General features: G+C 51.4%; 1 protein-coding gene across 5 annotated transcripts in view; it reads left to right on the forward strand.

Moving 5' to 3' along the window:
• RHBDL3 (rhomboid, veinlet-like 3 (Drosophila)) overlaps window positions 1–15,595 on the forward strand; it is a 48,136-nt gene that overhangs the window by 6,971 nt on the left and 25,570 nt on the right. For all 5 annotated transcript variants that reach the window (XM_012726256.1, XM_012726258.1, XM_004684884.2 and 2 more), the window contains 2 exons: window positions 9,420–9,578; window positions 13,150–13,374. In XM_012726256.1, coding sequence (XP_012581710.1) covers window positions 9,420–9,578; window positions 13,150–13,374 — 384 coding nt within the window. The remainder of the gene's footprint in view (window positions 1–9,419; window positions 9,579–13,149; window positions 13,375–15,595) is intronic.

Consider the following 15,595-nt stretch of genomic DNA (forward strand, 5'->3'; position numbering starts at 1 on the left):
TGTTCAATCAGCAGAGAGGTTCCCAGAAAGTGACAAAGCCATGGGCTTAACTGTAGCCCTTGCTTGGACTCTGCACCTTGAGTGCTAGAGGCCGTGGGTATCTCTCCACCACAAAGCAGCCTCCTGACCCTACTCCTGTCTGTATGACCCCAGCAGTCATGCCCAATTAACCCTTTGTTCTCTGACCATTCTCAAAAGAGACTTGGAAGCCATTGTATTGTGGAGCCTAGGGAGCTGAGATTGTGTGCTGCCTGACGCCTGCCTAACACCTAACACACACACATTGAGTAAACGGCATGTTGAATGACAACCCTGTGTGTGCTGCCTTGGGCTCAGCTGTCCTCTTCAGGAGCAGTCCATGGGTCCATCTCGGCCCCTCTGGGGCTGCTCCTGCCTCCAGGACATGGGTTATTAGAATGTCGCTGGCAGCATCTTGTCCACTCTGCTCGTTTCGTCGATGAGGAAACCTTTTGAGGTCACTTGGTCTGCTGGTGTCAGAGATAAGGCTGGAGCCCAGCTGCACGCTCTGTCTGACCCATTTTCCTACCACCAGGCCTTGAAAGACTTCCTTGGCTTACTTGTGCCCTGAGTGACTAAGGCACTAAGGAGAAGAAATGCCTCTGGCGCACATCCCAGACTGCTCCTCAAAGCTGTGTGACAGTGGGCCAACCAGGTGCCCTCTGCAAGCCTCCAGTTTCTCATCTGCAAGCTGCCTAGAATAGTGTCTTCCCCTCAGGGTGGTTGTGAGGCCTAAGAAGATGGGCATGTGTAGCACATGGCATAGTGTGTGGTGAGCTTCTGATAAATGTGGCCATGCTTGTGGGACATGATGTCCCAACACTGCAGAATCGCTTCTTTTTTTTTTTAAAGATTTATGCATGCATGCAGGCAGGAACTGGGGTACATGCCAGAGATGCTGGGGGGTGGGGTGGTGGTGAAAGGATTCACCAGAAACAGTGGGGAGCAGAAACAGGCAGGTAAACTGAAACACACTGCTGAGGGGAGCACAGGGTGAGATAGGAAAGGTCTGCGTGCCATGTGGGTCAGCTCCCTGGCTGCTGCAGTGGCTGTGGAGAGCTTCATAGTGCTGCACTTTAACTCCTTGTACAACCAGGGAGCCCCCAGAATAAATTCTGACAGAATAGTTCTAGGTCTTGGATCCAAGTGTCCAGATCCCCAGCTTGGGGTTCTTTGCTTGCTATCAAATTGACTTCTGTAGGGCAGGGACTCGAAAACCACATTTCCCTGAACTTATCAGAGAGAAAAGTTTTTGGCTGGCTGGGGAAGAGTTGACACCCATCTCCCGGCTCAGTGCTCATTGATAGTCCCACTCTTGGTCCCTTCCTGAAGTCCAGGCAGATGCCCTGCCAAGCAGGAGGTGAAGGGTGAAAACCGGGTGCCCAACCACAGGTGACCCAAGCAGACCTCCTCTGGCCGATCCCATGTGGCAGCTGGGCCCAGGGATTCATCGCTGGGAGCGTCTTGTCCAGTCTGCTCATTTTGCAGATGAGGAAACAGGTCAGTGACCTTCTGGGGTTGTTATGGAAATGAGTCAATGTATATCTTGAATTGTGAATAATTAGGGCTAACTAGGTAACACACACACACACATACACACACACACCGCCCACCTCATCACATCACCTTTTCTAAAACAAGGCACAGATTTGAGCTGGAATATATTTCTGTAAGACAGTACACACTGGGCAAGAATCCATTAGCTTTTGGTTTTTTTAGCAGTCCTGTGGAGTGAGTAGTGCTTTCTCTCTTTACAGAGGGGGAAACTGAGGGTCAAGGGGGCAGGTCTTACCCAAAGACAGAGCAAATGAGGACCCTCTGCAGAGGGTGTTGTGTGTGTGTGTGTGGTGTGCGTTTGTGTACACAGGCTCCTGGTGGCTTCCGAAGCAGCAGAGGGCCACAGCAGGAGAAGCAGCCTCTCAGGGACCTTTGTCCTCTTTGCCATGCTCCCCTCCTGGTCTTGCAGCACTCTCTTTTCTAGAAAACCAGAGGGACCCTTTGGTGGCTTCTAGGAGAAACATCAGGAGGAAGCAGGTTTAGAGACCGAGGGGAGGGATGTGCTGGTGGGAGGCCCCTTTCCTGCTGACCCAGTCCCACTTCTCTTGTCTGCTGCTCCTGTGGGACGCGTGGCTTTATGACAGTGACTCGGCACCAGTCCCCAAGCCCATGACTGGCTGGGCCTGCATGAGTCAGCACTGGCATCACAGCTGCTCCCCTCCCATCTTCCGCTCTCCTTTCCTCTTGGGGACACAAGGAGCCTGCCTCTGAGTCACAGCCTCCTGCTTCCCCCTTAGAGTCCATGTGTTTTTGAGGCCTTGGGGAGGCTCTGAAGGGGACGAAGCAGGGTCTACCTGTGGGCCCTCTGTCAGGGTGGGGAGAGACAGGGCTGTTGAAAAGAGACTGCGTCCACCCTTCACTGCCTACCCAGTCCAGGTTCTTGTGTTCCAAGGAAAGTCTAAGAGCCAGCCCTCCTTCTCCTTGAGAGAGCTGGCTGGTTTTCTGGAAATGTGTTGGTTGTCCAGTGGTTCAGCCTGGGTTCAGCCCTGCATGCCCACTTCTCTGCTGAGAGAAGTGTTCTAGTCCCTACTCATCCTACCAGCTTTGGATCCTGGGTGTTGGCTATTTGACTTAGGGGAACGGAGGATATTCAGGAGCTTGGTTTGAGGCTTCTGGGAGAAGCTCCCTGAGAGATGTGAGCTAGCTGCCTTCTTCACCCCAGACCCCTTGTGGTAGCAACTGAAAGAGAGAATGTAATTGTTAGGCCGGGAATCACTGAAATGTCTCCAGCTGTCAGAACCCAGGACTGGTCAAATCCCAGGGAAGTACAACCCATCCCCCCCCACCCCACCACCCCATTATGCCCCTCTCTGGGAAGATCCAAAGACAGGAGGGGTGAGTACCCCATTTTTAAAAAAAAATTATTTTATTTATTCATACAGAACTGGGGTACAGGCCAGAGATGTGGAGGGTGAGAGGATTCACCAGACACAGAGTGGGGTACAGAACAGGCAGATCAATGAAGTACACTGCTGAGGGGAGCAGCGGGCTGGTCAGGAGAGGTCTGCCTCGCCATGTGGATCTCCTCTAGGGCAGGCGGCGATCAAACTCATGTGGAAGTGGCTTAAGCTTCTTTGTGCTGTGCTCTAACCCGCTGCGCCAACAGGGAGGGCCGAGTGCCCGGTTTTTAAGAACCACTTTCTCTCCTCCCCAGGAGGCCTGAGGCCTTTGGAAGTCTCTTAGCCTCCACTTGAAACAGACAGAATGTACCCTGTTCTGCTCACTCTGGTAGCCTCTGGGCAGGCGGTATATCTCCGTGTGCCTCAGTTCTGTAAAATGGGACCAATCACATTCCCAGGCTGGTATGAGACTAAAATGAGGAAATATTTGTGAAAGTCAGTATTTTTGAACCAGAAGAGAAAGCATAAGAATGGGTCTAGAGATGGTTTTCTGTATTGGATGAATTAGTATCCTCATTTGCGGAACAGAAACTTGAAGAGAAAGTGCCACTCCCCTAACCTTGCCTCCTGACCCTAGCAGCTGCAGGCCTGGACCTAATTTATGGAGCTGTAAATATCTATGAATGGGCTGCAGTTCCCTGGTGGGCTCTGACTGCTGGGTGGGGATAGCTCTGCTGAGCCATAAGCCCCGGGACAGCCTTGTTAATTCTGCTCTGCTCAGAAGCTGGGTAATGATGCAAGGAATCAGCAGATGAGCTGTGGTAACCCCCAAGGAGAGAGGTGCAGCTGCCAGCACCTTCTTCCAGCCCCACACTCATGTCCTGAGGTCATTTCCCAGGGCTCATTCTTGGGGCACAGAGGGACATTGGACTAGGGATGGGAGCCCCCCTTAGATTTCACACCTAAGACATTGTCACCAGGATGGCAAACCCGGTGCTGCCTTTGGAGTCCTTGAAAGTGCCACCACCCCTCATGAAATCCTGGGTCTCTCCAGATCAAAGTTAGGGAGAGGAGCCTTCAGGGAGAAAAAGGGGGATTCGAGTGTACGGAGCAGGCGCCAGACGTGTAATTGTCTGGGAAATGTAGTTTGTGCAAATCACACATACATAATAGATATAAACTAAATGTGTTCCTTGCGCCACTGCTGCTGGATAAATTCTGAAGCCTTGGCCCTGCTCGCTGGCCTGAGGCTGGCAGGAGAGAAGTGGCGCCGCTGTCCCGGGTGCTGAGCAGGCAGATCCAGCTCCCCCGGGGGTTGGTTCCCTGAGAAGGAGGCTCCGTGGCCCATTAAGCCAGTCACTGATTCCAGGCTCTTCTGGGACCTGTCATTTCCACTCAGCCCTCTGGCGAGGGCTCCCATCCCAAAGATTCTAGCTTTGCTGGTGGATTCCAGGCAGTGTCTATTGCCCTGAGGGCCTGTGCCACCCACGAGTTGGAGGTGAGAGGCTGGTTTGGAACCATCAGCATAGGGGCCAGGTTGCACAGAAGGGAAAATGACTCTACTGTAGGCTCATGCATTTTTCCCAAAGAGTGTTCCTTGGAGTGGGGGAGGGAGGAGGTGTGGAGGAACACAATGATCAAAGATCAAAGAAGTTTGGGAAATGTCAGACTGAACAAATCCAGACAAGTAAGACCTTGCAGACCCTTAATGTGGTTTTATGTATCATTCCTTCCAAAAGGGTCCCAGACTATGGGATCATCCTAAACCAGGGTCTATAAATCATGTAATTGAACAGGACAGAGAAGAACAAAGAAGCACAAGGCCACCCCATGGAGGAACTCCCAGCTATTCCCGCTTTGACCACTGACTTGTTCCTTGACCTTGAGCTAGTCTCTCTTGTGCTCTAAACCTATTTCCCCACCCACTAAATGAGTATGACACATGGCATGTGGTCAAGTGAGAAAATCAGACTGCCTCTTTCCAACTTTTTAGCCACAACATCCTAAGAATGGGAATGAGAGGCTCTGTGCTCTCCACCCAGATGTGAGTCCATGAGCACCAATTACCAGCTGTTCAGACTTGAGCAGCTCAGCGCCCTATGCCTCACTTTTCTCCACTGAGAAATGGAATTCAGATAGTATCCATCTCATAGAGTTATTGTGAGCTTTCAGTGGGGCGACCACGTCACATTGTCCAAGTTGGACAAGTTGCTCAGATTCTTCAGATGCATTAGGGTGACCTGAGTTTCCCCTGACTTTGAGGTCAAGTAATGCCTGGCAGCGCGGAGGCTTTGTGCACACTTTGCTCCTTCTGTGTTGTCCAATCAAGTGGTGTGCAGAGGGCCAGTATATCACACAACTCAGAGTGGGGTGCTCTGGCTGAAGAGAGGTGGGGGGCGCTCAGCAACCATCTCCCCACCTCTCTGGGCACTGGAGATCCCACAGCCTCTACTACTCTGTGGAGCTATTAGAAAATCACTGAGGTTCTGACAGTGGTCGATGACCCCTGGCTTAGCTGCTCCTCCCTGCAAGGGTCACTGGGCCCCTCAAAAGCACCCACTGAGCTGCCTGCACCCTACCTACCCCCAGTGTGGAGCTGCCTCATGCTGATACTGATTTTCTCATCCACCCTTTGATGGAGCAAAGATGTAGAAAGCTCAGCCGCCCTCTTGTATGTGATAAGTTCCTCTTTCCCCAAGGAACCCCAGTGGGGTTTCTCGCACTGCTGCGCAGGGGTAAGGAAGGCCTGAGAAGGGAGAGTTCTTGCCATGTGACTGATGGGGAAACTGAGGCACTTTGGTTAAGATCTGCCTAAGTTGTCAGCAGCTGGCACAGGATTCCTTCTTTCCCCGACTTCTTGTCCCAGGGAGGAGGAGGGAGCCCTGGGTGGCAACAATACAGAGAAAAACTTGTCCCAGCCTAGGTCACAGGTCCTCAGGAAGGGTCGTGGGTGGGAGATGGGGTGTGTGGGAGAGCACATGTGGATCCCTAGGCTGGCAAAAGCTAGAGGCCTGGAGGTTTAATTGGCCAGAGGACTGGGTGACAGTGGGATTAAGCATTTGGTCCTACAGAGCCGCAGCTTTTTTCAGGGCAGGTGGAGGGGGGCAGTGACTGTGGGAAGTCCAGTGCCTCACTTTGTGCGTTCACTATCCTTTCCCACTGGTTTCTTCCACTCAGGCTGAATGTGGACTTGAAGGTGGGGGCTGTGCAGGAGGCTGTTGTGAGATGCCAGCCTGGCTTCTGCCTCAGTATGTCCATTCACACCACATTCCTCTGGCTGCCTCTACCACCCTCCACTAGAATCAGGCTGCCTTCATCCTACCCTACCTAGACGTCACTCCTCGAGTCCCCAGTGCCAAAAATGGGTGGCTCTGAGGTATGGAGTAACCTGGGAGCGGGAGCGCTGGAAACTTCAACACAGTGATTACAAGGAAATTGCATTTGTAGTGTTTGTTTCCCCCAAAACCCAAGCTATGGTACTAATGTGAGCATCCCCCATAGCTGACCTTGAAGGAGACCAGCAACCGGAAGTGTGCCCAGGAGGGTCAGCCAAGACTCCGTGAAAACGCTGCACACTGTGTTGCTTTGAACGAGGCTAGTGGAGCTGCCCATGGGCCTGCGGCCATGAGAACAGCTACTTGGCACTGGCTCAGCCCGCAAGGTTGTACAGATGCGGCCCTCATGGCTCCAGATGTTCACCCTAATGACACAAGCTGTTGGTGGCCCACACGGGAGTGGGATTGGCCCTGTTCCTTGCAGCCTCCTTTAGGAATCTTCTTCTGGGCCATGGACCCACCTCTCCCCGCCTCTTGCAGCATCCTCTCTCTGGCCTTTGTCTCCCTTACTTTCCCTGCCTGCCCTGTGCCCCGTGCCCGCTCTTATCCTTTGCTCTCAGGTCTGTGTTCCCAGATGTTGGCGTGGTAGTTGGATCAAATCTTTTATACATCTGTAAGCCCAGGCAACCAACTCCTTCCCTGCCTTTCCTCCCCCTAGTTGTAGTCCTTTACCCCTGAGGCCTCATTATTAGGGTAGCGGTGACCCCCCATTGTCTGGCCTGTCTGGCCCTGGCATGAAAGGTAGAGTTTTGGCAGAGGAGGGAGGCTCGGCCTGACTCCAGCTCATTCTCTGCAGTCTGGAGTCTGTAATGTGCTTGGGGCCGGACTGGCAGGCCTTAGGGGGTGGGGGGGCCACAGGGGGGCCTGTCACTAGGACAACAGCAGGGAGCCCAGGGGGGTGGGGAGGGGTGGGAGGGGAGCAGGTGGTTCTTTGTCTGGAGCCAGAATGAGGGAGAGAGGCCCTTGCCTGATCCCAGCCCCTCCACCCCCATGTTCCTCCCAAGCCTCCGAGGCAGCCCCTTGGAGGGAGCTGGAGTCCTTGTTCTCAGGGACTGCAAGGCCATTGGCCTTCCTCCCCAGGCTCAGGCAGGAGGGATTCATGCTATGGCAGCAGGCCGCTGCCCCCTTGCAGTGCACACTGAGGATTTTCCCCGGACTCAGGCTGCTTCAAACACTCCTCCCCTCTTCCCTAGCCCCACACCCCTTCATTATGCCCCCTCAGCATGAGAACCAGGCAGGTGAGCCCCCCAGCCCCCATAGAGTCAGGGTTGGTATAGAGGAAACCCTCCCTCTAGGCTTTACTTTCCTCTCTGAAGAGGGAGGTCTGGACTGATGTGTTTGGGGACTCTCCTGCTTCCAAAATACTGGTTTCAGGTGAGTCCATGAGACTCCTAGAGCCCCCTCCCTCCTCTCGGGGTCCAGACTCACCTCTTGGATCCATATATTTTGCTTTTGAGCAGCTGAGGCTGAAGATCAGTGGCATCAAGAAGTGATGGGAGGCAGCCCCAGGCGGCCAGGCTAGCGATTAACCTCTCTGTGCCCATTTCCCGACCCTCTCTTTCTTCACCTGTAATATGGGGATAATAATAGGACCAGCTTTGCAAAGTGGTTGTAGGAGGCCCAGGAAATACACATAAAGTGCTCAGAACAGTATTTGGCCCCAGGAACACACTCAGCAACTATTAGGTGTTTTTATTGTTAAGGATCTTAAAGGAGTGGGTGTAGGTGAGTTTCCTGAAATACTCGATGGTGTGAACAAAATAGGTGTCATCCCGGAAACCTGGGATTTGGGGTTGAAGGTGGGGACACATGCAGATTTTAAAATAGGTCTCGCTAGAGGTGCCCTTCTTGTCGCGTTTCAGGGAGAATTGAGACAGCTCCTGGCTGGTGACTCTTGGCGATTTCTCCTAGATGTCTTAGAATCACTGCACACAGAATCAGCCTTCCTAAAATAGGCTTCATTGACCTGATGTGGAAAAGGGTGGAAGTGGGGGCTTGGTTTTCTCAGCTCCCTTGTGCACACAGACATCTACAATGTTTGTCTTGTAAAATCTGAGCCGTCCAGTGCCAAGTCCAGCGCTGTGCGGTCTGCAGGGAAGCCTGCGTGAACAGGCACACTGGCGCCCAGGAGAGGCAGTCGGGTGATTTTTAGCAGGTGTATTCAGCAAGGGGCAGCTGATGGGCTGTGTGAGGAGAGAGCTGTGAAACAGGGACAGAAAGTTCCAGTCCTCTCCGAGAGATGAGTAAGGCGCTTCCCTAACTGAGCCAGTGAGGCTTCCCCTGGAACATTCGTTCCCAGCTACTCCCAACACGCACTAGTTCTTCACCCAGCAAGGCCCAACTGAGTGACGACAATGCCGGGCCCTCTACTAAGCAGCAGATACATGTTGCGATGCTGACCGTCGAGGAACCGGCCATCCGGTCAGGAGGCGGAAGTAGACACTGGAGAACAGTGTGGGATAGAAGAACCAGGTCTGTCCAAAGTGCGGGATGAGCGACAAGGGTGCTTTTGGGGAGAGGGGACATCTGAGTTGTTGGGAGGGGGGAGTCGGAGTCCCCCGGGGAGCTGAGGGAGAAAGGGGCTCTCAGACAGAGGGGCCCCTGTGTGCCACGTGCAGGGGCAGCAGGACACAGTATGCAGAAAATAACACAAAACAGAGCCTGGTGCCCAGAGCAGGACCCCTGTGCAGCTGCGTTGGGTGGGGTGGGGTGCATGGGTGCGGCATGGATGGGGCAGCAGCCTGACAGAGGACACGCAAGGCTGCGTCCCTGCCCCTCTGCCTGGAGTCTTCCCCACAAAAGCCCCTCCTCTTGGCAGAATTCTTTGCTTTTTCACTCCTGCTTTCCTCTTGTCTAAAGTCAGGAGTAAGGGAGAGAAGGGAATTTAAAGGTTCTGAGACCCCAGTTCCTTATCCACGCATGAGACATTTGGAGTGGGTGATCTCGAAGCACTCCAGAGCTTCTAGCATGTTAAGTGGTCGTCCGTGACCTTATTTGGATGTTTCCCATGGGGGACTTGGACACATCCCAGGCATGGCCTGGGCCTCTGTTGGCAGAGGTCTGGAGACAAGAGCTAGTGAGTGGCGGAAGAGGGGGCACCGATCCCGGGGTTGTGAGGAGGGCTGAGCCCCACTGACCCCACTGCTCTCTGTGCTTCTTTCTCCCCCAGTTTGACCCCGGGAACACGGGCTACATCAGCACAGGCAAGTTCCGGAGCCTCCTGGAGAGCCGCAGTGCCAAGCTGGACCCGCACAAAAGAGAGGTGCTCCTGGCTCTTGCCGACAGCCACGCGGATGGGCAGATCTGCTACCAGGATTTTGTCAACCTGGTGAGCACTCTGGGGCCCTCACCCTGGGTGGGCCCGTGGGGGTTGCCACTTAGAGTACCTTTAGGAACAGCTGAAGAGATCTGTTGATCCACAGCACTGAAACAAGTTCAGACTTCAGCAGGATACCACCAAAGACCTAGTTTCTCTTAGTCTCTTGGTTCTGCCTTCTGAGTGTCACCCCCTTGAAGAGAAGCTCCTGGCAACGCCAGACCTTCCAGTTGTGGTAGCTAAGTGGCCGCAGCTGTTCCAGCCCTCACACCCTTGGGTCTCGCCATACAGGAGAAGAAAGGGGCACTTCTTGTAGCAGCACCCTCACGAAGCCTGGGATTTCTTTTCTCTCTTTAGCCTCGATTGAGTCATGTGTTGATTGACTCATGTCAGTCATTGCCCACCCCTGGAGCTGGGAGTGGGATCCCTTTGAAAGGAAGAGCTGGGAATGGAAGGTAATTTATTGGTAGTAGGAGATGGAACTGAGGATTGAGTATTGGTTTTTCAAGCCAGACCTCCCTGAGTGGCACTAAGTTTAAGGTTCATCAATCCTGTTGGTGGAATCCTGGGTTGTCAGAGGGGCTGGAGACAGTTCATGAATCCTGCCCATTGCTCTGGGTTCTGGAAGAGGGACTTCCTCCTCGCCAGGAATTATACTGTGTGGTTAGGGGAGCAATTATGGAACTGCGGTGGGGTACAGTGGGGTTAAACAGGCAGCTTTTTGCCCAACATGGATGGATGGGGCATCATTAGAAGCTGTATGAACTAGCAGGACGAACACAAGGCTGGAAGTCTCCCCTTGGTTTCCCTTTCAGTGAAGTGGAGACTCTTGCCTCCCTACTTGACCCTTGAAGGGGAGGAGAGTGAAGTGACTGGTACAAAGTTCCCCACACTTCTAGCATTCAAGACACTAGTGATGGAGAGCCAGTAGCCACTGCACCTGTCACTGTGTCAGGTGAGCTCTCTGATATGGATGCCCCTGAGCTTAATTTAATTGCCTTTTGGCTAGAACCTTTGTCCAAAGGTTAACATGACTGCAGAGAGGAGCTGTAAGTCTTTAGAGGTAAAGGAATCAGCTACTGTTCAGCATAGACTCAGGGAACTGCCCGCTTAGCAGGCAGGGATCAGAGTTGTGTTGGGACACTTGGGACCTGTGGAATCAGTGGTGGAGGTGAGCCCAGCAGTACCACAAAGACCAGGCCATGGGTTTGAAATAGTGTAGGCTCATTCATAACCTAGCACCAGCATATTGGTGGCATCATGGTGTCCTGCTTAGTCTAGGGCAGAACAAGGATGTAGCCAAAGCAGTGAAATGTCCTCTCCAGCTGGGGGTCTGTGCGAACTTACAGCAGCAGGTTTCAGAGTTTCTCTGGTCAAATTCTGAGCCAGAGCATGCACCAGGACTAAGAATGGGCTCCTAGGGTGTGAGCTAGGGGCAGGGGAAACTTGCATTGGGTGTAGAGATCATGGCCTGACGTCAGCTAGAGCTGGGTCCTTCGCCAGGACTCTGAAGTCAGGCAGATTGGGACTGAATCCTGACTGCGATTTACTAACTGTGGGTCCTTGAGAAAATTGCTTATCCTCTCCAATCTTTTGTCTCATCTATAACTGGAGATAATGCTATGCACCAGATAACTAAAGTGACATCCTCTTTTGCTGCTGGTTACCTGTCTGTCTCTCCTTGTAAGCTCACGGAAGCCCCAGGGCATGGTTACTGCTATGCCCAGCCCAATTCTAGGCATGGCTGCAGGTGAAAGGTGAGGGTGTGTGCACACACAGTTTCTCCTGTATGCATACACAGCCTGTTCCCATCATAGGTCTTCAGGGTGTGGCCATGAAGGTGTTTGTGGGTGTGTGTGTAGTCTGTACCCCTGTGCACACACACACTTGGGCACTGGGAGAGAGTGGTAAGAGTAGCTACTGAATAATGTGACAATGTGAGCCCCTCTTGGGCTTGCAGGGTACATGGAGCCCCAAAGCTTGCCTGCATTTACTAATCTCCAAAGTCACTAAAAAGAGTCAATTCTCAGCATTGTAGGCATAGGGCAAGGAATCGTTGAAAGGAGTACCTCCTGTAAGGCTCTTTAAGCCAGATTTTGGAGGAAAGAAATTGCACAACCAGAAGTGGGAAAGGGGTACTTACCTAGAGGCTCATTCCGTCTGGCCTGATCTGGAGCCCAGTACTCCCAGCTGCCTTCCTCTCCTCTGACAGGGCTTCTAGACCTGTATCTTGAGCTGACCTAGTGCACCTTGCCAGCCCTTTCTGAGCTCCCACCTTCAAGTTTAACCTAGTCTCCACTCCAAGTTTAACTACAGTCCCACTCTAGCTACCATGGAACAGCCACCCAGGCAGCATTGTGGGCCCTGGGGTTGGGAGAGCTATGTCTCCAGGACACCTTTCCATTAGAAGGCTCCACAGTGTGGTCATGGAGAGCAGGGGGGTAGCCATAGAGGCCTCAAGCTAGAAGTCAGCAAGGCCACCCATGGTCTTCAGGAGTCAGACCAACTTCAGTTGAAGCAGCCAGGCCCTCACTGAGGATTTGTCAGGGCAGCTTCAGGCCAAGTCCTTGTCCAAGGGTAAGTATCAGACAGGGATCTTTAACAAGTCCCTGTGCTTATCAAGCCTAATAGGACCCTCAAACGCACTAAGGATGGTGACCTCTCACAAGGACAGCTTTGGGTTCTGCTTCTGAGAAATTCTACAAAGGTTAATTGCTGACTACCTCTTCCCAAGCTAGTGTGACTGAGGAGAATAACGTCTACGCCAACCTTCAGGTCTCAGTCAGATACCATCTCCTCCAGGAAGTCCTCCCTGACCACCCTGGGGCTAGGTTGGGCTCCCTCCTGTGTGCTCTAACTACAGTCTTCATTCTGAACATGATTGCTGGTTTCTTATCTGTCTTGATAGTTACCTATCATTAGCAATGTGCCTGAAACTTAGCAATTTTCCAGTGAATTGTGATGAATGTATCATGATGGGTAAGTGGGAGAAAGGTACAAGCACTAGAGGTTTTTTTTTTTTTTTTTAAAGATTTTATTTATTTATTTGTGCATACAGAACTGGGGTACAGGCCAGAGGCTCAGGGGCGGTGAGAGGCTTCACCAGAGACAGAATGGGGAACAGAACAAGCAGATTGACGAAGTACACTGCTGAGGGGAGCAGCGGGCGGGTCAGGAGAGGCCTGCCACGCCATGTGGTCACCTCCGGAGCAGGCGGGAATCGAACTCATTCAGAGGCGGCTTTAGATTCTCAGTGCTGTGCTTTAACCCGCTGCGCCACCAGGGAGGGCCCAAGCACTAGAGTTTTACCAGCTTGAAACTTGATGGATTCCCTAAAACACTCTGCTTTGGTTACTCATCAAGTAGAATGGGGCTATGTGTATTCTTATCTAACAGGTAAACTAGTCATATTAAATGAACCAAAAATCTGTGAAATGCTATCACATTTCTTGATAGCTATCATGAAGAAAGGGGAAAGGATTAGGCCTGGCGGGTCTAAGGAATGTGCTGGCCAGGAAATGGGGCCAGGGCTCCCTTGAGACTCTGATTCTGACCCTCTCCTTCACCCTGTTTTCCTGTGCAGATGAGCAACAAGCGATCCAACAGCTTCCGCCAGGCCATCCTGCAGGGGAACCGCAGGCTCTGCAGCAAGGCCCTGCTGGAGGAGAAGGGGCTGAACCTCTCCCAGCGGCTGATCCGCCACGTGGCCTATGAAACCCTGCCCCGGGAGATTGACCGCAAGTGGTACTACGACAGTTACACCTGCTGCCCCCCACCCTGGTTCATGATCACAGTCACACTGCTAGAGGCAAGGACCACGGGAAGAAGGATGGAGGCGGCTCACACTTGGGGGGAGAGGAGCCAGGAGGGTCATGAGGAAAAGGCAGTGTCTTCCCCACCAAAAGGCGGTAGTGGACGATCCAGTGGTCATTGCAAGTCAGGCCCTATTACAAGTGTGGTTTGAACCCCCAGAGCTCAGAGATAGCCGAGAGTGATTATTTCAGCAGTATTTGCTGCACCAAAATCTCCATGTGAGCATCTCATCAAAAACAGCAGCTGAAAAAATGTAGTAAGTGCTTTGGTTTGGGGGATTTAGCCATGCTAACTCATTTAAAGCAATTTATTTTAGTTTCCCCCCGAGTGAGTAATGCGGAGAAGTCCTTTATTCCCCTGGGACTCCATCTTCTGCCTATAAAGCAGGAATAACCAAGCCTGCCCTGCTTCTCCCATCATCACCTCTATTTAGGGTGAGAGGATGGGCAGTGGTGTTTTCTGAACACAAGCCTCACCAGTACTTAGGGTAGGTCATGTTTACGAGCAGGTAAATGTGGGCTTAACAAATTTGGAAAGAACAGTCTCCCTGTAGGGAATCATCCATGCCTATTGTTACTGTGTAAGTCTTCAGCTTATGCAACAGAATCCTAATGTACCACTTTCTAAATCTGTGCTCATGTATGAAGAACTCTGAATTCTTTTGGCTGTTCAGCTCAAGAACCTGTGGGCCCCCCAACCCCAGCTCCTGAATGGATACTTGGCTTCCCTTGGTGTTTTATAATCTCCACCATTTCTCTTCCAGAGCCACGGGCCTAATTAACGCCCCTGCATATGTTCTTGTAAAGTTCCTGCCTAATCAAACGGCAGGATTGTTAAGCTTCATGGCATCTTTCTTTCTTTCTTTTTTAATCAGAATATCTGGTCTGCAGGCCAGAGCTTCTGTGTTTGTTGTTATGGCTTCATCCAAGTACATCTTGAAGTTGTGATTTTTCTGAGATATTCTTGGACTCGTTCTCTGAGCGCTTACTGTGTTGGTCTATTTATTAACTTCTATTTGAAGACCAATAATAATGAGCTGCCTTGGAAGCTATATCGTAGCTAAGCTACCTGCATGTAGTAAGTGGCCAGAATGCCTCCCAGAGAGCCCTGAAGCTCAGCTGTCAGGATGCCTGAGCTGTTTCCAAGCTCGGCCCAGGAGGTCTTCACCCAACACTGATTACAGCTGAGTGAGACTAAATCTTTAAAACCTCATCACCCTGGAAGTAGAAGCATTGGTATACCCATTTCCAGATTGGGAAATTGAGGACCCAAGAATTCAAATAATTTGCCCAAGTTCTTCTAAAGGAGCTACATTTTGTGTCCAGAGTGTTTTCCATTTTCCAGGAGTCTCAGCTATGTAAACTTGAACCCTTAATCTAGAAGAAAATACTGAAATAGCTGTTTCAAATTCCTTGTACTAAAAACCCAATACTTTTCTTTAACATACAGCTCTAGTAACCTGGTTGGCTGTCTCCCTAATAGAAAGAAAATAGAAGGGACAGAGGCAGAACAGGGAACTAATAGAGGCTCCCACCCAGAAATAGGAAGTCACAATATAGCTGTACCACCTGGTTAACAGCCTGTTGATAACCTGGCAGTATGGGAGACAAGAGAAATGGACTTGAGTCTTAGAGAAACATGGGAGTTTGGGACCACTTAGTGTCGGAGCAGAAGCCCCATCAATTGCTGCGGAAGATATCACTGTCATGGCCTAATCAATACCTGAACACATCCATAAAATGGTATGCGAATATGCCCGGGAAAGGACACAGGGACAGGCAGGATGCATTCTAGAAAGAGTTCCAGGACAAAAAAAGGGAAATAAAGTAAATATTCTTTTAGGGTTTAAACAAGGGTGTTTCACCTTAAGTGGAATGTTGTTGAGGAGGCAGAGAAATTGGAACCTGTGTACTCTGTTGGTGGAAAAGTAAAATTGTGCAGCTGATACAGCAAACAATATGGCAGGTCTTCAAAAAATAAAGCATAGAATGGCCATGTCATCTGTAATTATATATTCAAAAGAATTAAAAGCAGGGGCTCATATTTTGACACCCGTCTCTATAGCAACGTCATTCCCAAGTGTCCACCAGTGGATGGGTGGATAAAGGCAGTGTGGTATATAAGTCCTTGTCCAAGGGTAAGTATCAGACAGGGATCTTTAACAAGTCCCTGTGCTTATCAAGCCTAATAGGACCCTCAAACGCAGTAAGGATGGT

Source organism: Condylura cristata, unplaced genomic scaffold (genome assembly GCF_000260355.1).
Source record: "Condylura cristata isolate star-nosed mole 26May11 unplaced genomic scaffold, ConCri1.0 scaffold00017, whole genome shotgun sequence".
Classification (NCBI taxonomy): Eukaryota; Metazoa; Chordata; class Mammalia; order Eulipotyphla; family Talpidae; genus Condylura; species Condylura cristata.